Here is a 24,864-nt window from a genome sequence, read left to right as displayed (position 1 = left end):
ATTAATGTAATAAAATGTATTATTTAAAACGGTGTTTGTTTGCTTTATTTCCTTATCTCTCCCGTGGAACTTTTGCTCAGCTTTGAATAAAAATAATATTTAGCTCCAATTTATTATTAATTATTATTAGTTGTATTTCCATAGTGCCATGGGGCCCTAGTCATGGACCAGGACCCTATTATGCAAAGTACTGTACAAACACAAAACAAACATAGAAAGCCCCAATGCTTTCCACATATACATCTCAATGTATTTTATGAAGATAGGCAAAATATCGTATTGTCTAAAACCTGAATGTGGTTGAGGACGAGGCCAGGTGTGGGGGTAGGAACAGGCCATGAGGGAAAAACACACTGAACCATAGAAAACAGAGAAATGTAGGGCTAGAAGGGATCTTGAGAGGTCATCTAGTCCAGTGTTTTTCAATCTGTGGGTCATGACCCAGTACTGGGTTGCGGCATGTCAGGCGCTGGGTCGCCTTGCTCTGGTCAGCACCGCCAACCGGGCTATTAAAAGTCCCATCGACGGTACTGCCTGGCTAAGGCAGGCTAGTGCCTACCTTTCTCAACACTGCGCTGTACCCTGGAAGCAGCCAGCAGCGGTCCGGCTTTTAAGCAGGGAGGCCAAGGGGCTCCATACGCTGCCCCCACCCCAGGCACTGGTTCTGCACTCCCATTGGCTGGCCCATGGGAACTCGGCAGGGGACAGTGCCTGCGTGTGAGAGTCAGGCAGAGCTGCTTGCGTGCCTCTGCCTAGGAGCCAGACCTGCTGCTGGCTGCTTCCATGGCACAGCGTGGTCCACGGTGCACCCCGGCTGTGTCGCTGAGTGGGAGCTGCCGGAGGTGAGTCCGTGCCCGCTTCCTAATCCTCTGCCCCAGCCCTGAGCCCCTCCAAACTGGGAACCCCTTCCTGCACCCCAAACCCCTGTCCAAGCCCTGAGCCCTCCTAAAACCAGGAGTCTCTCCTGCACCTCAACCCCCCTGTCCCAGCCCAGAGCTCCCTCCCACACCCTGCACCACTCATTCCCGGCCCGACCTCACAGCCCTCACCCCTGCATCCCAACCCTCTGCCCCAGCCCTGAGCCCCTCCCAAACCCCTCATCCCCAGCTCCGTTGGGTCCCGGGCATCAACAATTTTCTTCAATTGGGTCCCCAGAAAAAAAAGTTTGAAAACCACTGATCGAGTGCACTGCTCTGAAGCAGGACCAAGTAAAACTAGATCATCCCTGATGGGAGTTTTTCCAACCTAGTCTTAAAAACCTCCAACGATGGGGATTCTTCAACCTCTCTTGGAAATCTATTTCAGAGTTTAACTACCTTAGAGTTTGAAAGTTTTTCCTATTACCTAACTTAAATCTCCCTTGCTGCAGATTAAGCCCATTACTTCTTGTTTGACCTTCAGAGGACATAGAGAACAATTGATTACAGTCCTCTTTAGAACAATCCTTAACTTATTTGAAGACTGTTATCAGGTCCCCCCCACAGTCTTCTTTTCTCAAGACTAAACATGCCCAGTTTTTATACCCTGGTCTTATAGGTCAAGTTTTCTAAGCCTTTTCTCATTTCTGTTGCTTTCCTCTGGACTCTCTCCAATTTATCCATATCTTCCCTAAAGTGTGGGACCCAGAATTGGACACAGTACTATCTCTGAGGCCTCACCAGTGCTGAGTAGAGTGGGACAATTACCTCCCAGGTCTTACATATAGCACTACTGTTAATACATTTCAGAATGATATCAGGCTTTTTTTGCAACTCCATCAAATTATTGACTCATATTCAATTTGTGATCCACTATAACTCAGGTCCTTTTCAGCAGCACCACCTGGCCGGTTATCCCCATTTTCATAAAATCACAGAATATCAGGGTTGGAAGGGACCTCAGGAGGTCATCTAGTCCAACCCCATCTAGCTCAAAGCAGGACCAATCCCCAACTAAATCATCCCAGCCAGGGCTTTGTCAAGCCTGACCTTAAAATTTTCTAAGGAAGGAGATTCCACCACCTCCCTTATTTTGTAGCTGTGCATTTAATTTTTCTTCCTAAGTGAAGTACTTTGCACTTACCTTTATTAAATTTCATCTTGTTGAATTCAGACCACTTTCTCCAATATGTCAAGGTCATTTTGAATTCTAATCCTATCTTCCAAAGTGCACGCAACCCCTCCCTCCCCCCAGCTTGGTGTCATCTGCAATTTTTATAAGCATATTGTCCACTCCATTATGCAAGTCATTAATGAAACTATTCAATAGTACCAGACCCAGGACTGACTCCTGTGTGATCCCACTAAATATGCCCTCCCAGTTAGACAGCAAACCATTGCTAACTACTCTTTGATTACTATCTTTCAACCAGTTTTGCACTTTATAGTAATTCTATTTATACCACATTTCCCTAATTTGCTTATAAGAAGGTCATGTGGGACTGTGTCAAAAGCCTTACTATATCACATCCACCGCTGCCTCCCACCCACTAGGACTATCAAAGAAAGAAATTAGATTGTTTTGGCATGATTTCATCTTGACAAATCCATGTTGGCTGTTCTTTATAACCCTATAATCCTCTAGGTGCTTACAAATTGTTTGTTTAATAATTTGTTCCAGTGTCTTTCCACATATCAAAATTAGGCTGACTGGTCTATAATTCCCCAGGTCCTCTTTGTTCACCTTTTTAAAGATAAGTGCTATGTTTCCCTTCTACGGTCTTCTGGGACCTCACCTGTTCTCCAGGAGTTCTCAAAGATAATTTCTAATGGTTCCAGGACTGCTTCACCTAGTTCCGTAAGTACCCTCGGATGAATTTGATCAGGCCCTGCTGATTTGAACACATCTAATTTATCTCAGTATTCTTTAATGTGTTCCTTTCCCTGGGGGCTGTGGGAGAATTTGGGAGCAATATGTTCTGAGGGGCAGGTCATAGTGGTAATATGTTTGGAGCATGGGGCTGTAGGTGTGGCAAGCATCCATTCTGGGAGGCAAAGGGGTGGATAGGGATGTGGCAGATTTTTATGGGGAGAGCATAAGGGAGATGTGGGGCCTGGGTGGCCAAAGAGGAATGGAGAGGAGTTGTACCCTGATGAACCTCCAGGCCTCGAGCCCATCTACTGCTCCTCACTCCAGGACCATTCTCCCACCACACACATCTCTGTTCCACTCAGGCACTGAATCCCACATCGTGGCCTTCTGCTCCTCAGCCCCATGACTGCCTCCCTGGCTCCCCAGTCCTGTGCAAGGCACCACATGTAAGTCCAACAATGTAGCTGATAAGGCTTGACAATTCTGCTGGCTATTCTTAGCAGAACTAGTAGAGGATATGCCAAATTATGTTAAGTGATATGTAGAAATGTCCCGAAGCAGTCTGTCTGGGAAAAGTCATCAGACCCTACTTGTGTGTGCCGTGCAGAGTTTATGGAGACTGTGGTCCCTTAGCTAGGGGGAGCTGAAAAAGGGGGAGATACTGAGGGTCCAATTTCAAAAATGGAGTATTTTTAAATGTTTCCTCTGCCAAGAGCAATGTATAATAATAATTAATAATAATGTGTATTCCCATAGCACCTAGGAACCCCAGTCATGGGCTAAGAGCCCCGTTGTGCTAGGAGCTGAACAAACTCAGAACAGTCTCTGCCCCAAGGAGATTGCAATGTAAGTATAAGACAAAAGACAACCGATGGATACAGATGGATGGGTGAGTACAAGGAAACACTGAGTCAATATTGGGGGTGGGATTAGTTAAGGGGGGATCAGCTAAATGGAAAGAGAAGGGAAGGGAAAAGAAGGGGGTGAGGAGGACAGGGCAGGGGAGAAGACAGTAAGAAGGGCATGTGTGGAGTGAAGCTGAGATGAAGAGACTGGAGGGAGAAGAGAGGGAAGGTTGGAGCAAATAGCCAGTCAGCACAGGGCAGAGAAAGAGAATACTCCACAGTTTTGACTGGAAAGTCTGAAGGTGAAAAAGGTCCCTCCTTCTATGGCTACTGGCTAGATTCTGTGGCTGGCACCTCTTCACAGTTCTCTGCCAAGGCCATGTGGTTGGGGAGGGAAGGGAGGCACCACCTGGATCCCAGAAACAAACAAACAAAAAACCTACAGAACATTCAGTTGTCCTAGGAAGACTTAGTGTGTCAGTTCTGGAGGTGCATTTCCACCACGAAAGTGTGAAAAACAGGGATTTTATTCCTAAATCAAGTCCAGGTCCTCAGCACAACCTTAACTATGGAGTTGTTATCTGTGTGTCCGGCTGTGTGGTACTGAACAGATTGTGCTGTTTATTTTGAAACAACCTCTACTCTCTTAGTGTGGAAGGACCCTGCCATTCATTGTCACAATGAGAGCTGATGTTTTGGGATGCTTTGAAAAACATGAACTTGTAACAGCAGCAGGAGTTACACGCACATACACCCCTGCCCCCACCCCTTAAACATTATAATGACCACAGAAAGCTCCAGCATGGAATTTTCATTGCTTGAAGTTAGCGGGACGTTGTTCTGTTAGGGGAATGAAATAACAGCTAATTTAAAGCAAGTAATTAAATGACAAAAACTCTTTTAGCTTATTATGATAAGCACAAACCATGAAATAATTGTCATTTGGAATCATATATAATCACACAAGATCTCGGGGTGGGAAAATAAAAAACAAACAAAAACCCCTTCAAATATACATAATGTATATTGTATAAGCTACATGCTACCTGACTAAACTCTAATTGGGAAATAAAATTGACTCAGATACTAAGGCATTTCATGTCTCTTTCCCTTAACTATAGATGGATGCAAAAACAGCTGTTCATGTTGACATGTAGGATAGGGGAGGGCAAGTACTCAAGAACTATGACATGATCATTCAAAACACTGCACTGTTATGTCAACAGGACAATACAAGAAAAATTGTACCTTGGGAGCTGTCCATTTTGCTGAAGATCCTAATACCTACTCCAGTCAGCATTTCAGACACAAGGTTCAAATAAAGTTATTAACCTGGAAAACTCATAGAAAAGCTCCATTTAGAGTGGATTTTTGTTGTTTCTGTGGCCCCCATTACTGCAGGATATGAGAACTTCATAATCTTTGATATTTTTATCCTGACAATACCTCTGTGAGGTAGGAAAGTACTAGTATCCCCATTTGACAGATAAGAAAATCAGACACAAAGGTCTACATCCTCAAAGGCATTTAGGCTCTGAATACCTTTGAGGATCTTGACTTAAGTGACTTGTCATAAATCACCCAGGAAGTCTGTGGCAAAACAGGGAACAGACTTGGATTTCCTAGGCTAGTGCCCTAACCACTGCAACATCCTTCCAACAGATGAGTGTTTCAGCATGAGGAATTCAATTTTGTCCAGCCTGGGCCTATCTGAACCATCTAGAGCTTTCTTAGTCAGGGGGAGCCAACCTCCCGCATCTTAGTCTGAAACAGGCCAAACCTGTTGACCTTCCGGGTATGCTACAAAGTACATATTTTGAAGGGAGCTTTTGAGGGAGGCAGATACTCTGGGAAGTGGGGTGACATACTGCAATCTGCATCGTAGAGTCTATTTAATTATGGTTATACTTTATGGGGTTGCTGATAGTTCTTTACTTTTCTTTAGTGCCCATGTTTTCCAGCAATTGTCAGGGCCACAGTGTGTGACTCTTAAACATTTGATTTCAGAAACGGTTAAGATTATGCCTATATTTAGATTTATAAGACTCAGAGAGAGTTGCCTACCTCACCCTCCACCAGTGGAGAAAATTAGTGTGAACTGTTTGGTAGCACTTCAATATTTGTTTTAAAGGCACTAACCCATAATAGCATTCCAGATGCATTTCACCAGTATTGATCCTACTTGCTGAACTAGTGTTCTATGTAATTTTTGTGCTGCTGCCATCTAGTGGTGCATTAATATTTCATTTTTTGTGTGTGTGCTGGCCAAGGAAGTTCTAGTGCTGCCTAATAACTGTTAAAGTGACCTGCCTCTTTGCTGGTGTATTAGAAATATTTTTTATGCAAAATTAAGTTGCATTATTATTAGTGTTGTGCTGCTGTTTGCAGTGATTTCTTTCCCATTTCTTCTAAAATCCACATATATTTGTTTCAGTTGATTAGGGATATTAATTAGTACTACATGTGTAAATTGTAACTTTTAAAAATACAACAGATATTCCATAATTTCACAGAGTTTAAGGACTAAAGGTCCCATTAGACCACGTAGTCTGACTTCCTGTATATCACAGGCCATTAAATTTCACCCAGATACCCCTCAAATGAGCCTAATAGCTTGAGCTAGACCAAATTGGTGCGTCCCACAGGCAAAGAATATAAGAAAGCGAGGTGCTACCACTTGGGCTACCACATAGGGTTGCCAGGCATCTGGCCGGTCGGCGGTGCAGCAGGGATAAGGCAGGCTCCCAGCCTACCGTGGCTCCGTGCGGCTCATGGAAGCAGTAGCATGTCTCGCTTCCAGCTCCTATGCGTGGAGCAGCCAGGGGGCTCTGCAGGCTGCCTTCCACCCCAAGCACTGGCTCCACAGACCCCCTGCTCCCCTGCCCCCCTCCCCGGCCCCAAACCCCTGCCCTAGTCCTGATCCCCCTCTCACCCGCTGAACCCCTTGGTCCCAGCCCAGAGTACCGACCTGCAGCCCAAACCCCTCATCCCCAGCCCCACCCCAAGTCTGCACCCTCAGCTGGAGCCCTCACACACACCCCCACTCCAACCCCCCATCCCAGCCTGGAGCCTCCTCCCTCACTCTGAACCCCTCAGCCCCGAGCCCCCTCTTGTATCCCAAATCCCTCACCTTGGCCCCACACCAGAGCCCGCACCCCAAGCCAGAGCCCTCACCCCCCCGACACTCCAACCCCCTGAGCAAGCCTAGAGAAAATGAGCAAGTGAGGGTGGGGAAAGCGAGTGATGGGTGGCAGAAAATGGAGTGAGTGGGGGCGGGGCTTCAGAGAAGGGGCAGGACAGGGACTTGGATGAGGGGCGGGGCATGGGGTGAGGCAAGGGTGTTTGGTTTTGTGCAAATAGAAAGTTGGCAACCCTACTACCACTGCCTGAGGTCCCTGCAATTATAGCACACCTCTTTGCTCTGTCAAGCATCGTAAAAGCGGAAAAAGTACTTATCTGGAATAAATTGTGAAGTATTTCATTCGAATTTGCATTTTTGAGCCTTGAGAAAAGTGGTGATATCCTAGAAATAGTGATATATGCGATAGTAGCATATGGGACATATTGATTCAGCTTTGTATTGAAAAATGAAAATGGTTTGTTCCACATCTCTTTCTGCTACCAGCACTGGATTCTAATGTAAAAAATGTGAGGAAAGAGATGTAGCATGCAAGTTTGCTAGAGCAAGGGGGCAGATGGAATCAGGGGGGTGGTTTCATTCAGGCACAACTTTCCCGCTCCGCTCTGGCTGCCAGAGGACTTCCCAAATGGAGCCAAATGAATGAAAAATATGCACAGCAGTGGAACATATGATTAATTTGATTCAAGCAACAGAAATTCCTGGTACAAAAGATCCCTGGGCATCTTCCACTGGCAGCTTTTTTAAAAACAAACAAACAAAAACTTTTGCTGTCAAAATTCCTAGTGGAAGCGATGCACCATCATGGCTGACCAGGAGGTCCTTGGATCTTGCAATGCTGTTCCATTTGCAGCACATCTGAAGAAAAAGTTAGTGTGCCATAAAATGGAGAGAAATAGTTTACTTCTGCAGCAAATTGTGAGGAAAACTACATGAGGAAATTCTGCAAGGAACAAAATAATGCAAAATCCATGTCACTTCCTCAGCTGCATTTTCAACCCATCTCCCATTTTTGCAAAGGGCACTTGGACATACTGGGCTGCTTTTAGGATGTACGTGAGTTTGGACACAAATAATGTAGTCTGTGCATGCCCAGGGAATAAAACAAAAAACTCCTCCTCCCATCCATGATATAGAGCAGATGGTTTTCTGTGCAGGAAGTACTAAACATACTGCTTTCTATGTGGAAACTATTCTCTGTTTTTTTATTAGGTGAAGATACCACAGGAAAGACATGTGAAGCCTTACATTCCCCTATAAACAGCGAAGTGAAGAAAAAGGCTATTTACCGCACCCTGAAGTGTTCAAGAGTTCCCTAAGGTTGCTATCATAAAGCAGCCAGAATTATAACACCCTGGTGTACCAGGGGCTAGATTCTCTAGTCTAGAGAGCTGCACTCACTGAGGAGTAGGGGTGAAAAGGAAAGTGGCTTTGTGCCATCTTTGAGTTCCCCCAATCCTGGGGCAGGCAAGAGGCACTTTGGTCCCTACAGCCTCAGGGCTGCTCTAAACTATGCCAAGCTGCCTGTTGCCCCAAAGGGACTGTCCTGGCAATAGGACTACCAGGATATAGAGAGCTCCCCGCTTTCTCCCAGGAATGCCCCTACACAAGGAATTGCATCAATTCTGCTGGGAGGCTGCATGAAGCAGCAATGTTGCTATTAGTTACAGCATGCATGGTACTACCTCCCTCAGCCACAAACTGGTGGGGTTCCTTCCAATGACTGAGGGACCTGTGACCACGGGATTCATAGAGCGACAAAGGCCAGATGTGGGTGGTAGAAGGGGTACAATGAATAATCCAGGATCTTTAGGAAAAATCCATGACGAGTTTTCCGTCCCTGCAGTCTGTTAACTTTCAGTCACAAGGTCATTTTTACATGGCAAAGGACTAGAAACATAATTTAGCAACATTGAGCTTAGCCCTGATACTTTTTGAAGCTTCTGAAAATTAGCTGTTGGCTTTGCACACTGCACTGGCACAAGAAGGTGATTTATGAGTCCCTTTTAAACAGAACATCTACATTTTCTTGTTGGTCATTTCTGCGTATCGGAACATGATGAGTTCTCATGTTGGCAAACCCTTTATTTGTGCTGGTGTTGGCATTTTCCTAGAATGGCAGCAGTGAGACTATGTGCAGGGACAGGATCCACTGTTATTATTTGAACTGTGGTTGCATCTAACAGCGCCATTCAAGAATCAGGCCTCCATTTTTTCAGGCACTGTGCACACTGGGGCAGCTACATGATACTTCATGACTGACAAGAGGGAAGTCTGATATGCAGGCACTGACTTTATGTCTCCCTTCCTCCCCTCCCCCCACCCCACCCCCGTTTGCTAATTTACAATGGATCTATCCCACCACATTGGTGTGAAGTATTTTCTGACCACACACTTTTACCAGTGTGATGGATGTTTCTCTCTCCTTCACACTTTGCCAGCCTGGATCAGGCCTCTCAGCCCTGGCCCAGCCAGAAGCAAAATCTTCCCTGGCTTCTCGCACCCATCAGATCCAGCTCATCGGAGCAGAAATGAGAGACTCGCTGGGGGCAGCAGTTTGAGGGGGTAGCAGGTAAGAAGTCAGCCTTCCCGGCCCAGGGGGCAGGCAGATGGAGATGGGTCACCATACTGAGCGAAGAGAAGCAGCTCCCTCCCTCCTTCCTGCATAGGAGATGAGAGAAGTCGTAGCGGCATTTCCCAAGGGGGGAGAGGGAAGCACCAGCCACTTGATGCTGGACCAGAGCTGCAGCAGCTGGGACTCGCAGTTTCCCAAGGGGGGGATTATGGGACGGGGGGGCGGAGGGGGAGGCAAGTGCCTGGGAGCCTGGTGAAGTTCGCTGGGCTGGAGGGAGGAGGCAGATCGCGAGGGGGCTGCAGCCCTGAGCTGGGCTAGCGAGCGGTGTGGGGGCAGAGGCTGGGAAGAGCTGCTGGCGCTCCCCGGCCCAGAGGAGGGGGCGGGCGCAGGGAGGCTGCGAGGGGCTGGAGCTGGTACCGGTTGCTCTGGGGACGGCAGGGGTGCGGGGTCCCCTCTTCGCTTTGCCTGCCCTGCCTCAGCCGCCTCAGCCAAGCAGCGGGGTCCTCGCTATGCTGGCGGCAGCTAGGAGCCGGGTCTGCCTGGGCCGGCTCCTGGCCGAAGGGCAGCTGCACGCCCCCCTGCTCCGGCCGGCAGCCCGTGGGATCGCGGCCACTGCAGCTTCCTCCAGCAGCGCCCACAACCGCAGCCCGGGGGCCATCAGCTCGGGTGAGTAAACGGGGAGCCCGGGGCTCCCCTGTGCTGTGACTCACAGAGACCCTCCCTCCCTCCCTCCGGCTGGCAGGCTGCTTGCACCCGCTCCGCTGCACCCCACCCCAGGGCCCTGGCAAGCACCAGGGGCTCCCCGCTGGGACGTGTCCTGGCGGGGCGTTTGCAGCACTCCGGCTCTCCCTTCTCCTTCAGGCCAGTAAGGCGGGGGGGGGGGGGGGGGGTGAATAAACGCTGGAGGCGCCTCGATCCAGCCAAGGTTTGGACCCAAGCCCCCAAATTGTACCATTAACACAGAGAACAAGGCTACTCCCCCGCCCCCCGGGTCCCCCATAAAACCACCTCCGACCTGCCCCAGGAGGAAATGGCATAGGGCTACCTTTTCCTGGTGGAGCAGTAGAAGCATTTGTTCTCGAGTTTGAGGGTAACATTTATGGAGTTTGCAAAAAGAAAAGGAGGACGTGTAGCACCTTAGAGACTAACCCATTTATTTGAGCATGAGCTTTCCTGAGCTACAGCTCACTTCATCGGATGCATTCAGTGAGCTGTAGCTCACGAAAGCTTATGCTCAAATAAATGGGTTAGTCTCTAAGGTGCCACAAGTACTCCTTTTCTTTTTGCGAATACAGACTATCACGGCTGCTACTCTGAAACCTGTCATTTATGGAGTTGTGACCAAAATTTGCCAAGATACAGCAGCTTGATCTGAACTTTTAAGGCAGTGGTAGTGGGACCCCAGTGGTTCAGGAGCCAAATTAGCAATAGCAACATTATCCAAGAGCCACTGTAGTGTGAATTCATTGGGTCATTTACCCCCTCGCACGCACATACACACACACTTTATTCTCACAGCAAAATGCCTAAGCAAGTATTTTACAGTTGGTTAACAACATATTAAAAGCAGCCTGTTGGGTTAATAATTAAATCATATTTTTTTTTAATATGTCCTGCAAAGACAAGAAACACATTAAAGAGCCAATTGTGGCTCCCAAGCCTCAATCTGAATATCTAGTTTAAGGTGCTGATACAGTGGGATGCTACTGGGGCTGGATTTTTAAGATGGAGCAGAAACAGCTGAACATGTTCTCATGTTAAACTGTGGAATTTAGGTGACTGAGGCCAAAGTCTTGCAGGATCCAGTTACCAGATCCAGGTTCAAGCAGCTGTGTCATACACCCAGGCTGAATTAACATCTGGATGGTTTTGTTGGAATGGGAGCACCTAAACTTTTTCTGGGCTGAGGCTGGAGTCAGGTGCGGAAGTGAAGTTTTACAATACTCATGTGCCATGGTGCAGCAGGGTTTAGATTTCTGAGGTACAATAGGAGCAGGCAGACTTGATCTTTAGGTTGATGGTACAATTCAGGGACATGGGTACAAAAATCAGCAGATTCCAGGTAGATCCAGTTTCTACCCAGATCCACAAGTGTGACCCAAAATATGAGAGACAAGCTTTTGAGTTACACTGAACTCTTCCAAGCTCTTTCAGCAACAGCAGTTGGTATAGTAAAAGACATTACCTCACCCATTTTGTCTCTCTAGTATCCTGGGACCTTCTTGGCCACATCACCACTGCAAACATAGAGAACATAGGTGATTTGAGGCACAGGAAAGAAGGTTACTCAAGAGTAAAGGTTAAGGTCTTTACCAGAATCCAGTAATAGAGATGGACCATGGCTAGGGACACTCTTTCCCAATCCCATTACCTCTCCAGTGCACAAAGTGATGAGGTGCTTTTCTCTGGTTCATCTTTCAGCCGAGAAGATGTACAAAGTACCAGGTAGTTACAAACCTTCCAACTTTGACAAAAAAATCCTCATGTGGACAGGACGCTTCAAGACTGAAGAAGAGATTCCCTCAAGGATCCCGTAAGTGCATCATTGGTTCCTACTGAGGCTTACTGGGATGAAAAGAGGGTTCCTCCTTTTCAAACTGACCCAAAAGTTTGAACCTGTCAACGTTTTACATTTGAAAGGTCAATGAAAAATTACAAGACAGACATAAGGGACGATGAGATGCTGTGCCCCCTCTTCCTCTGCTTCCATATCGCCTCCTCTCTCCCACCGACCCAGTGGCTTCTAGTCTCACTATTAGGTCCCAGCTCCATTTTCACCTCAGGTTGCCATTGTATTCTCACTTGCTGGGAGTAAGGTGGCTGCTGAGGGATTGAGTCTTGTATCCTATTGTGGTGGATTCTTGAGACAGAACTGGCTCCTTCACTGAGCAGCCCCTTATTTGTGGCCAGATGCTTGTTAGCATGACCATCATGACAGAATTTCCAAGAGAAGACAAGCACATACTATCAAAAGAGTTAATACTGTACATCCAAACAAGGCTAGGTGTAATCATCAGAGCATGAGAGAAGGGCATTAAACCTTCAACAATATATGATCTCTGGAATTTGGAAAACTCAAAATGCTAAAATATAAAACCAATGGCTAAAAGTTTTCCAGATCTCTCCCTCCCCCATAAGTTTCCCTTGAGGATTTCAGGCATTTTTAGATGATTTTACAGTTTAAGAGTCAAGACCTGGTGCTCATCATCATCATCATCAGAAGTAAATAGAACTACGTCCCCGAGCAAGATGGACAGGATTTGGCCCTAAGTGCGGTAGTGGTTTGAGCTTTGGTTATATTTACAGACCAGCTTGTTTATTTGCTTGGTTTATCTAATGTGTAATCAGAGGAAGACTGTATCAGTCAGTAAACAGTATTTTCTGTTTACAGACTATATAAACAAAATATATCTTCTAACTTGTTTGATGTTATCATTTAGTGATCATCCATTCAATACACTTTATGACAAGGCAAAGAAGTATTTGAGAAAGAGGGTGGGAGGAGAGAGAGAAATATATACTTACTGCCTGCTTAAAAAAAAACAAAACAAAAAGACCAACTTTGGAAGAGGTTACTTCTAGGACAATACTGAATACCCTGAGAGTAAGTCTTGATGCCACAATATTGCTCCCCCTCTAACCACCACCAGCTCAGTTCACGTCACTGACAATTCTTCTCCCTTTTCCCTCCCCAAGTAAATAGAAATGTGAAGTTCATGTAACATTAATGTTTATTCCTCAGCCTCATAGACACAAAATGTAACTCATCCACAGAACTGTACTTTTCATCATCAGCCTTCATCCTTGCTTGGCCATATATAACATATTGAACTTTATCAAGATATAGTTTCAAGGATGACTCCAGGAGGTTTCCTTTGTTCCCTAGTTTCATTCCTATTGCAACTGAGAAAATAAGCAATAGCATCTCTGCAAGCAACTATAGCCCCAACTTTTGTCTAATACTAATCCCATGGCTGTTCCCTACTCATCTTACTCTTGTCAGAATTTCCTCCCTTACTGAGAAATCCTGACCTCTTGAAGTCCATGGCAAAATTTCCATGACTTCAGCAGGGCCAAAGATTCACACTCAGTCTTCAGTACAAGAGAGTTATCCTTTAGAGAGAAATAGGAGAGCAATGTAATAAGTGTTTTCGGAAGATTCAAATGTAAAGCAATGAAAAATGAAAATGATTAGCTATCCAAATGGCCCTTTGCAATGGCAAAGCAAATGTTACATGTGAGTAAAATCTGCTCCTGTAAGATATTTGGCATTAAGGACCAAATCCTGCAGTCCTTATTCAAGATTTGTTTAAACAAATCTCCACTGATTTCAGTAGGAGTTTGACTTGAGTAAGGATTGAGGGATACAGTCCTTAATGAAAGACTACAGAAAACCATAATTAGGTCTGTTTCCTTGAAACAGTGGCAGAAAGCAGGTAGGAACTGGGATTCTGCTTCAGAACAGCTTCAATTAGTGCATTGTGAAATATGATTAAGGAATTAAGGCAGACAAATAATGCATTTATATTTCAGCTTCTGCTGCTTCAAATGGATCCTAGATTAATAGTTTTATGCGCTAGTCTGGTTTTGATCTCTCATACCTAATGTGTTTAGCATTATGAAATACAGCTACAGTATCCTCACACTGATGATCAAACCTCAAGCCCTGACAGCTCCCTTAGAAGTGCATTACACCCTCAACTCATTACTGTAAATGAGGGTTAGCTCAGTTGTTTGTAAGATTTGCCATTGTGTGTGGTGTAGGTTTTATGGGCTGAAGGGAAGCACCGCAGGCCCCACAATTTCACTATACCCTTTCCCTTTTAAAAATGTTCTATATTAAGGTAGATTTTGGCAGAGCTTGTTACCAAATGCTTTGTCTGCTAGTAATGCTGTCAGGTTCTCGTGTTTGTGCACTTCACAGGGTTGTTATTTTTTGCAGGGAACGTCTAATATTGTAGTCTAAGCTCATTAGATGTAGTTTTAAAAAAAGTGTCTTTTCATATGGGATGTCTTTTAGAACTTTTTTTTTTTAAATGAGCCAATTAAAACTAAACTGAATTTTAAGACCATTTAATGCAAAAAGTGAACAGACGGAACTGGATGGTTTAGACACAGCAAATCCTGTATTGTGGCAAGGGGTTAGACTAAATCACAGGTTCTCAAAATGGGGCGGGGGGCAGGAATGTATTCTGGTGGATGAGGGGGCATGAGAAGCTTTAGAAAAGTGGCAGCTGCTGGATGGGCACCCAGTTCTGAAGGCAGCACCGCGGAAAGCAGCTGCAAAGTAGTAAGTGTGGCATGGTATGGTATTGCCACCCTTAATTCTGTGCAACTGGCAATGGCGTTGCCTTGAGAGCTGGGTGCCCGGCCAGTAGCTGATCTCTGCTCTGCCTTCAAAGCTGGGTGTGGTAAGAGGTGGGAGGGCAGTGGCATAAATTACTACAGACAAAGAGGAGGGTGCTATCAAATAAGTTTGAGAACCACTAGGCTAGATGACATTTATAGTCCTTTCTAACCCTATGATTTCCGATCCTGCAGATGCAAGGGTAATCTTTAGAATACTGTTTCCAGGCCTCGTATCCAGCAGGCAAAAGGGTGAAACCAAGCTTGGGAGATCATTCGTGTGTGGTTTGGAGAGATTCTCTGTTTTTCTGCTTCCCAGCATGTGTTTAGTTCATGGTCCACTAGTGGTTCCCAATTACTTCAGGAACTAGAAATCAGAGAAAGCTAAAATCAGGAATGCACACATTGAGAACAAGGAGAGAACCAGCAAGTGATAGGGGAGATCTGAAGCAGGGGGTGGGATTGTTGAAAGCCAGGATAAGGATGAAAGAGGGTGCTGGGTTTTTTTGGCAGGTAAAGAGCTGTATTTGAATGTAAGTGTGGCAAACAGCTTTCAAGGAAAGACCTGACTATGCTCTAGACAACAAATCACACTACCTCTGACATGGCCAGCATGGTCTGCTCTTTTTTAGGCATGCAAAACTGTGAAAGCATGTAAATGTTGCCTGTGCTAATTTAATACCAAAATTATCCTTTTAAAAATAAACAGGTGATGCACAAGACTAAAACCCATGATAGTGTGAAACTGATCAGTTTTATTAACGTAAGAAATATTGTGAAATCCCAGATCTATAGTAGATTGGATACAGTCAAAACTTTAAGCAGTTTTTGAAGTGCTGTTTAGGTATTACAACTAATATACCTATTTCGGAATAGTCAAGAGAACTCCTCACATCAAGCAATGTCAGTTCCCTTCTAACAGAGTTCTTTCATATCTGTGGAAGTATTTGAAATTCACCACATCACTATCGACCAATAACTTTAAATGTTGTTTACACCCTGCTTATCTCAAACATTGCAAATAGTTCTAGGAAAGATCAAGAATCTCAAATCCATCTTGCATTGTTTACAACTAGAGATGGATTAGGTCCTACAGTGCAAAAAAGAGTCAATAGACAGACAACGCCCAGTAATACATGCCAAGCCCACAATGGTCACGTATTAGCCGCTGGAAATTTCATTTCTGTTAAAAAAAATCAACCAAAGTTATATCTGTGGTGTGCTAAATGAACTTCTTGAGGTTTCATGCTAATTTTGTTCAATGCAATTTTACTTGTAGGCCAGAAATGCTGGACATTGCAAGAAACAAAGCTCGAGTAAAAGCCTGTTATCTAATGATTGGACTCACAATTATCGCTTGCTTTGCTGTGATTGCATCAGCTAGAAGGGTGGGTATATTGCCATGTATTTTTAACAACAAGGAGATAATTAAATATAATATAAAAATCTTGTAAATATTGATGGAACTTATTTTTTTATATATATTTATTTATATATATATAAAAATTGTTGCTAGTGACTAAAATTTAAATCAAATTTATGTATTTTAGGTAACACTCCTTCCACAAACCTGTATTCATAAAGCATAAGAAAAACGTTAGCTGCTACCATGATGCAAGGTTTTTCTTAAGTGTAATTTAGTGATTCACAATCTTAAGCCTATGTTTTATTTTTGCAGGCTGAACACCATGAGTCCCTAACAAGCTGGAACCTAGCAAAGAAAGCCAAGTGGCGTGAAGAGGCTGCAATATCAGCAGAATCTAAGACTAAATAATATTTCTACTAAAAACTGTGGATTTGCTAGTAGGAGCAAACACTACAAAAAACATTACTTGGCATAATTAGTGACGGTCTAACTAGTTAGCAGACTGCTATGTTAAAACATCAACACATTGGAGCCCAACAATGTTGCACTCAAAAAAATGTTGGGAGGGAAGGGAATAGGGTGTCTTTTTCTATGTTACACAGAGATATTTTCAGTCCTTGCAGCAGATGACCAAGGTCAGTTCAAATCTTTAGAAAGTTCTAATAATTCCAGTTTCAAGAGGCTTTATTTTTTTTGCCTCAATTTGATAAAAATATGTAACTGTCCACAAAGACAACATACATCACCAACCCTGACCTGAAATCTCTTCCTGCTAGATCTTGATTCTGGACATTTTTCTATAGACACAAAATTAAAGCATACTCAAAAAATTATGCAAGCCACAAGTCATTTAAATACTAGGGAAGCCAGTGACTACGTAGTTGGAAAAATGAATAGCATCACTACAGTATCTCTGTTGAATCTCGTTTATTAGACCAGGCTGAACTGACACAGTTTACTCACTCAACGTTGTACCTGTGTTAGTACCAGATATTAGAGAGACAGGGTCGGAGAGGTAATCTCTTTCATTGGACCAACCTCAAAAGCTTGTCTCTCTCACCAACAGAAGTTGGTCCAATAAAATATATTACCTAACCCACCTTGTCTCACTAAAGTTTACTTAGTTATTTTGCAAACTCAAACAATAGGCAGCATTTTAGTCTCTACAGACTTCTCCTCTGAAAACTCTTGGGAACTCCCATTAAATTAATTTTACAAATGAAGAAAGGATGGTGATGGTCAGAGGCATGTGATGCTTAAGGAGGAGATATTTTCAAGGCTAGTTTTAAAAGTCACTTCATGCAATATTTTGTTTAACCCCTCTCCAAAAGCTGATTTTTCTAGCATGGCACAGTATTCTATAGTATGGAAGTCAGCCACAGTTTTTACTGAATTCAGCTCTTACGTTAGTATAGAGATTGTATTTTGCTATTTTCTAAGAATCAGGACTAATTTTAGAATACTAATGAATACACTCACCACTGTAAAATAGCTTTTATTAGTTTTTGTATAGTTTTCTGAATTGAAACATTCCATAATATTGCATACTTTTCGTGTGTTGGTTTGTATAGATACACAATAATGGGCCTCCAGTCTGGATTAAAAGATGCACCATCACTCTACTTAAAGTCAATATAGGCATTTTAGATTCATACATTACATCAAACCATAATGCCATGAGTGAGAATGAAAAATGTCTCATTTAAGATTTCAATTAACTTTTGCACTAGTTTCATGCTAAGCAGCAGGCATTTTACCCTGCATATCAATTTGCACTTTAAAAAAAGTCTCACTTCAATCTTATGATTTAATTTTTGTAAGACAAAAACCCAACGGAGGTAATTTACATGGAGGAAAAAGGATAGTGCATCTTTTACACATAGACCCAATAGAGATCATTTTCCAAACTTGTTCTACAGTCAAGTTATTTCTGCACCAACATTATTACTATTTTTTGTTTTCCTCTTCTGATTGCTGCTAGCAATAGTGTTTAAAGAAAATACTACAAAATTAAACAGCAGTATGAACAAAGTTCTCAAAGACAAAAAGTGCTATGATAAAATTCAGTAGAAAATTAGTTATGATTTAGTGTCAAACAGCTTAAGAAACTAAAACAAACGTGGCATATTTGCATAGATTAACTTGTCAGAATTCAAATTCAAACAGAGCAAATGGTATGCTATTTTGAAAAACACTCGTTTTTTGGAACAAGCTGCATAACTAAAGGGACACTTTAGTACTGTGTCTATTATTTAAACAAACCCCCCAAAACTTGTAATAGCCTTTTGGATAAAACCAGTATGGAAAAAATCTATTTAGCAAACACAGCCCCTGCTCAATCCCCTACTCCTAAATGCTTTCCACAGCGCAGAACTGATTTCTTTCTGTCAGCGTCATTGTATCAGTGATGCTTAGGAAAACAATCAATCAGTGTCAGTTGTGACAACAGGTATTGTTAATTTGTGAGAACATTCTTATTCCATGATCATTCATTAACAATAGCTATTTAAAAAAAATAGTGTTCCCAGTGAGATTGGTGGATTTTAGATGTACACACACATAGCAACATAATAGGAAATGCCAGATTTAACAATTTTAGGATTAACCAAATGTTGAGATTTAATAACTAGTGTCCCTTTTAGTAACCAAAGTCCATCAATTTTAGTTCCTATTTAAACTAAAAGCACTACTTTGAATATACCAGAGGCATGAATTTGTATTTATATACATAAAGTGCAGTCACTTTAACCACTCAGACATGCACAATAATATGTCCAAAAAAAAATGAAGTAATCCTCTCAAATAAGTATAATACTTGGAACCTGCCCCGGTTTCCTCCATTTACAAGTCTTAAGTAGGTTGTTGGGGTTGTTTTTTTTTTTTTAAATTTAGATTCAGCTTAACTGGGAGGCTTATAAATGCAGCATCTATGGGGTCCTCAAAATAAAAGCAGGCACAGCTGGCTTATGTAATATCAAAACAATGTTTGCAAGAAACAGTGGAATACCCTGTAACCTGAATACTTATAGGATTATGCTTGCACTAAAAGAACACTGAAAATCATCATCATCATTTAATTGGTAATCCTGTAAATTTCCAATATAATTACCCTGAACTTTGAAGAGATGATGCCAAAAATGCCAGTATACTAAAGTCTCGAACTATCATAAAAAAGGGCACAAATACAAGTCTCAAACATAAGAAAAATTTGGCTCAGCATTGTGCATAGTATTCAAACCTGCTGTATTCTATACAAATCTAGGTTTAAAAAGTATTTGCTAAATCTTTCATTTATACAGAATTATAGTAACCGCACTCCTATATTCTTCATATCAGACCTTTTATTTCCAGGAGAAAAATTTCAAATGAGGAGGCATTTTTTGAATTGCATCTTGCTACTTATACATACAATAGTCACACTGACTATTAGTCTTATAAAATCTGCTTCAATTCTCACCTTGAAACTACTACACAATATATCGTGCTTTAATAGTCTCAAAGTAAAACAAATTTATGAATTTTAACTGAAAACAGTATTTGCACATTTTATAAACAGTTTAAACCCAGAACACGGAATATAAATGATACCATGCTCTAATTTGGATTTCTCAGGGTATCAACATTTTGTTTAGTGACAAGCACACTACCCTGGAAAGAGTGATTTTAACTGTTGGAATTTCAACTATTGTACATGGTTTAAATAGTTTCATAGCTCAAAGCTTTCACTATTATTTCAACACAATATTTGACTAATATATTTAACCACAATTATACATTTTCATTAATCCAAATTCAGACTGGCTACTGGTAAGTGAGATCAAGCAGTGTGGTATAGACATTTTGAATATTTAAAAAAAAAAATCTAATGTAGATTTTCAAAGCATACAGAAGAACTGTTTCAAATTCTTAGATATATTTCTTTTACTGAGTAGTAGCAAACAGACATTAAGTGTTTTAGAAATTAAACATTTAGCAGACATCTTCAGATTCATTTTGGTGTTCATATACTTAATATTTACAACAAAGCAAACCTTTTTCCTTCAATCAAATGGAGAAGAGATTGTTTTTCCCCCAATTGCAGCAAGATGGATTATAACAGGGCACATTTCTACAGCCTTGTCTAAAATAAAGAAAATGGAGACATCTGACTTAAAAAAAAAATCCAAAAAGCAGTAGCATATTTGGTTAAAAATACAATACATACATGTAGTCTAAACTTTGTTTAAATAAGTAGTGTTTCAAGAAAGGCAAGTATTGCAAGATTTGTCAAACTTTTATATTGTTACCACATTTTAATATGGAGATAGTCACATAAACCATCTCCCCTATCATTTACAACCGCGCAAATTACCTCCCCTCTCATTTACAATCACAACATCCCTATGGCAACTTCAGCAATTGCTTACACAGCAAAGTATTTTATTTGTAGCTTATCTTTAATGCTGTTTAGCAGCTTGAAATAAGGAGCCAGCATCACCTGATGAGCCAACTCTCTGCTGATTACAACTTGAAAACCACAAAATGCAGAACAGCTTTTTGTCACATATTCAAAGCAACATCTGGTATTTAAACATTATATATTAAACAAAAATCTGCATTATGCTTTTAAATGTCTTACAAATATATTTCACTGGTTTATGCTCTATGCAAAATATAATGCATAAAACTACATTTCACAATAAATATTTTTCACATTCTAAATTTAGCTTTTGACAGGCTCATCTTTATTTCATGCTTTAGTTCTGAAGCAACTTTTTTGCTTCAGTTCAGAGGTAGATTTGATATAGATTGGGCATGTCAAGTTTACTGCCAAAATGCAATTGCCAACAGCTCTACTGCAGTAGCAGAAATTGCATGAAAAATTCAGAACTACCTAAAATCCTACTGAAGTTATTATTCAAACTTAACCATTCTTGTTAAATCACATAATCCTTTATATTAGACTTGATTACTCACAGTTTCTGAACATATGAAGTGCACAGAAATACAAAAAAACCCCAAACCAAAAACAATGAATGAAAAGTTGTATTTAACAGAAAAGTATAAAAGTGCACGGGCTGCTTCTTTACCTGTGTTCTGCAAAACACATTCAAACCTCTCCTCTAACTTTGGCCATGAAGAGGAGACCCCTGAAAAGCTGCAAATGTTTATATTTTTGCCTTGTCTTCACTTTAATAGTTATAGCTGAAATCCTTCCATTGGAGCTTCCTGCTGCTGAAACACAAATTGCTGCTGACTCTCATCCACCTGAGGTGCAATACTGGTATCCTCCTCTTCCACACCAAAGTAATGTTCTATAAGTTCAAAAGCCTTCTGGTAGATCTCTTGGTTTTCATGCCTTTGAAGAAATTCAATTTTATCCAGTCCTAAATTTAAAAGGAAAAAACAAAAACAAAAAGACATGCTCTAAATCCAACAGATCCAAAAGATTTAAAGGTGAAATACAAAGCCAGGATGAAAATAGAGTTAAACACATAAATGTGTTTTGAATACTACCACTTTAAATTGTGTGATGAATAAATCAAAGAATTAGCTTTTAATATGAAATATACTGGAACTTTCGAGAACAACCCAGAATGCATCAATCTGTAAAATCACTGACATACATTAGCCCTGAATATTCCAGGATTATTATTTTAAAAACAAGGTGCATTTCTTCTATGCCAAATACTCCCAACAGCCTGATAAGAGAATGCATCAGTCAGGTACTTACAGACTTAGTTTTAATTTTGCCCTTTCAGTTCAATTTGACAGTTTATAAACAATATGAAATGAATGTGAACAAAGCAAAACAGAAGGAGGCTCAAATATCTACTTACACATAATTAAAAAATATTAGTATGCAATATTGATTCCAAACGCAGGGTGATTTATAAAAAAATCTGCCAGCAAAGACCCCCCATATCCCTATTTCCATGTTGCAGTTCCAAAGAACTTAACTTCCCTCCTCCAATACTCAACAACTCTGGCTTCTGACTAACTTTATATTTCCCTACCAGAGGTTTATTCTTGCCCTTTTTTAAAGGGGTAAATAAAGAAAGGCTGAAGTCATGGACATGGAACAGGTAGAAAACTTGTAATGTTCTTAGACAAATTTCAATCTTTGTGTGGTGTGAGGGTGTAGTTATTACATCTTATGGGTTGTGAATAGCTTATTTATTGCTCTCCCATGGTTGACAGGTATGTTCTGGAAGTCAGCCCAAAAGTGCTATTTAATCCAGTTATTTACCTCTCAATAGTAAGGGCTGAAGCTTTTAGGCGCAAGCTTGACAGCCAGGGCAGAACAAATTCATCTTAGATCCCTTTAATTCTCCCCATCTGATTAACATTATGAGACCCAGAAATTATTCTGCTTCCACATTAGATTGGCGAGAGGATTCTGTAAACCAGAGAATTACCCGTTTCATCTTAACAGCCCAATTCCCAACCCAACACCCAGGTTCACTGAAATCAGAAACTTTGCTCTACAGAAAAATGCATAATGGAATATCTAATCAGGTATTCCCCAGTCACTGAAGACAGGAGATCCCCCCTAAGAATTATTAGCCTCCTCCGAAGCACAGAGAAGCCTGCATAGATTTTGTAGTAGAGCAGCTGCAAAGAACTATTTTGGCTAGCCAGGTCCTTATGGAAGAGATTAGTTTTCATAATAATGTTAAATTTATTTTTACCACTAACTTTGTAAAACCAAAAGTAATCTGCCTAAATTTCATAGATATGATCTAATTTTACTTTTGAGTTTCTGGCTTACTAACATTTTGTACCATAAGAACTTGTATGTTCTGCCTTAAATTAGATATTTGCTGAATTTTAACTCCAGCATATTGATTTAGTTTTGTCTGAAATATGGCTAGAAATTGGTATGGCAAATAGTAGGTCTAAGTAACTTGTAACTATCTTAGTGAAATGTTTTACATTATTTTCCCTTTTCAGTTACGAATAAGACAACTTTAAGTGCACAGCTTCACAAGAAATAAGTGCTTACCATATGCTTCCTCTATAAGGGCACAGTAAGGATTAATGCCCATTCCATTTTGTTTGGATTCTTGCTCTCCAAGACGCAGAATATTTTCAAGTCCATTCAAAGCCACCTGCACTATTTTGGAATCCATCACGGTCAGGAGATCACAAAGAGGCTTGGTACAACCTAATGCTACCAAATACCTTTGTAATGATGGAGGAAATAGAGGGGAAAAAAGAAGGATTGATAATCAAGTATAAACTTTGATACTGTTTTTAGCAGAATTCTATACCGTAGAAGAATGGTGTAAGTAACCTGCTAAAATAAAAACATTTCTATAACCTATGAAGGTAACCTTACTCTGAAATACAGTCAAACCCTGGTCTTTCCTAATGAGACAGGAATACAGCAGTTAATCTTATAACTGATGTTTGGATTATGTAAACATTTTCAATCCCTTTTATAAATGATTTTACCTTGTTCTAAAAACATGCATTTTAGATGCTTCTAATTATATCAGAATGTTTCTCCTGTATGTAACAGTAACAGCCTCTTTTCTCAAATCAAGAATAATATGTAATGGACAAAGCTCTAAGCAAGTCTCTAGAAGGAGACAAGAATGTTTTTTTCAATTCAATAGCAATCCATTAAAATACAAACAGAATGCATTTAAATAATTCTGAACATTAGCTACCAGAAAGGGAAGAATGTTGTGACCACAGCAAAGGACTGGGATTCAGAGGATCTGATTTCTATTCCCAATTCTGCCACAAACTTCCTGTGTGACCTTGGGAAGTCACCACCTTTCAGTTTCAGTTCCTCCTGTATCAGTAAAACTAAGACAGTAATGCTTATCTACATCACAGGGTTGCTTGAAGTTTAGTTAATTATGTTCATAAAGCACACTGAAATCCTCAAGGTGCCATTATTTAAGTGCAGAGTACTTAAGAGGTAAGCTCTGTGTGACAGAGATCATATCTTCTTCTGTGTTTTGTAATGTGCCGAGTATTTATGGTACCAAACAAATATTTATCTTACAACCAAAGTTTCAGGAGGAGATCCACATCACATATTGTATCAAATCTGAAAAGTTTTATTTGAAATAAAGGATATTATATTTTTAAATGTTAAGTTATTTTTCTGGCATTCTGATTAGACTATTTAATGGCTGTAGTGGTGCAAAATGGTTTAACTGTTTCCAGGAAATATACAAGTACTTAGCACACTTTTGGTTTCACAAAGACTATTTTTGTGGCACTTGCCATTTTTGCTTAAAAAGGACTGTTTACAGCACAACTATAGAATCAGTTACCAGGGTAGTTGCATATTACCAATAAGTCATTTAAACTAATAAAAATAATCCAAGTATAGGTATTCAGATAAACCAGAAAAATGTTTGGTTTTGTTCGATCACTAAAGAGATCAAAGCTATTTTTCCAAGTCAGACCATCATAATAATATAGATGGTTATCTATGGGAATATCCTAGTAATTACAGGTCCGGCTTGACATGAGTAATTAGAAATGGGTGAGGACTCATTTGTTGGGAGACAAGATTGGGGAGTAAATGAATCAGCAGGCTGGAAACAGGTAGACAGATCTGTAAGCTAAAACACAGAATGTCTGTAACTTGCTAATATAAGGGGGAGGGAGGGGGAGAACACCCAGGGATCTATTTACAATGGACAAGGTAAGCCTGGAAGGTAAGATGGATATGGACAGCGTGGACAGAGAATGATGCATAGAGACTGGTTATTTTGTAAGAACCAAACCAATCCCAAAAGGTATGCAATATATAGTAAATGCAATGTCATGTGTAACTGTATATAAAGGAAGATATTTT

General features: G+C 41.3%; 2 protein-coding genes across 5 annotated transcripts in view; one reads left to right on the top strand and one right to left on the bottom strand.

The window, feature by feature from the left end:
• Positions 1-9,724: 9,724 nt before the first annotated feature.
• Positions 9,725-17,537, top strand: FAM162B (family with sequence similarity 162 member B). The gene is made up of 4 exons (XM_073337133.2): positions 9,725-10,015; positions 11,771-11,882; positions 15,975-16,083; positions 16,374-17,537. Exons 1-4 carry the CDS (start codon positions 9,859-9,861, stop codon positions 16,467-16,469), a joined length of 474 nt encoding a protein of 157 aa, XP_073193234.1. The 5' UTR covers positions 9,725-9,858; the 3' UTR covers positions 16,470-17,537.
• KPNA5 (karyopherin subunit alpha 5) overlaps positions 10,644-24,864 on the bottom strand; it is a 36,521-nt gene continuing 22,300 nt past the window's right edge. For 3 of the 4 annotated variants that reach the window (XM_073337123.2, XM_073337121.2, XM_073337122.2), the window contains exons 13-14: positions 23,047-23,225; positions 10,644-21,427 (exon numbers count right to left, since the gene is read on the bottom strand). In XM_073337123.2, the coding sequence (XP_073193224.1) occupies positions 21,240-21,427; positions 23,047-23,225 (367 nt within the window). In that variant the 3' untranslated portion in view covers positions 10,644-21,239. The remainder of the gene's footprint in view (positions 21,428-23,046; positions 23,226-24,864) is intronic. The other variant, XR_012158031.2, reaches the window with a different exon arrangement.

This window comes from Lepidochelys kempii, chromosome 3 (assembly GCF_965140285.1).
Source record: "Lepidochelys kempii isolate rLepKem1 chromosome 3, rLepKem1.hap1, whole genome shotgun sequence".
Classification (NCBI taxonomy): domain Eukaryota; kingdom Metazoa; phylum Chordata; order Testudines; family Cheloniidae; genus Lepidochelys; species Lepidochelys kempii.
Note: the sequence above shows the minus strand (reverse complement) of the source record. Positions and strands in the feature narration are given on the sequence as shown.

What these genes read in the sequence shown, in the direction of transcription:
- FAM162B (XM_073337133.2), top strand. Translation starts at nt 9,859, where the DNA reads ATGCTGGCGGCAGCTAGGAGCCGGGTCTGCCTGGGCCGGCTCCTGGCC. An exon ending in CCCGGGGGCCATCAGCTCGG is followed by an intron (nt 10,016 to 11,770) that starts GTGAGTAAACGG and finishes TTCATCTTTCAG; the next exon opens with CCGAGAAGATGTACAAAGTA. An exon ending in GAGATTCCCTCAAGGATCCC is followed by an intron (nt 11,883 to 15,974) that starts GTAAGTGCATCA and finishes TTTTACTTGTAG; the next exon opens with GCCAGAAATGCTGGACATTG.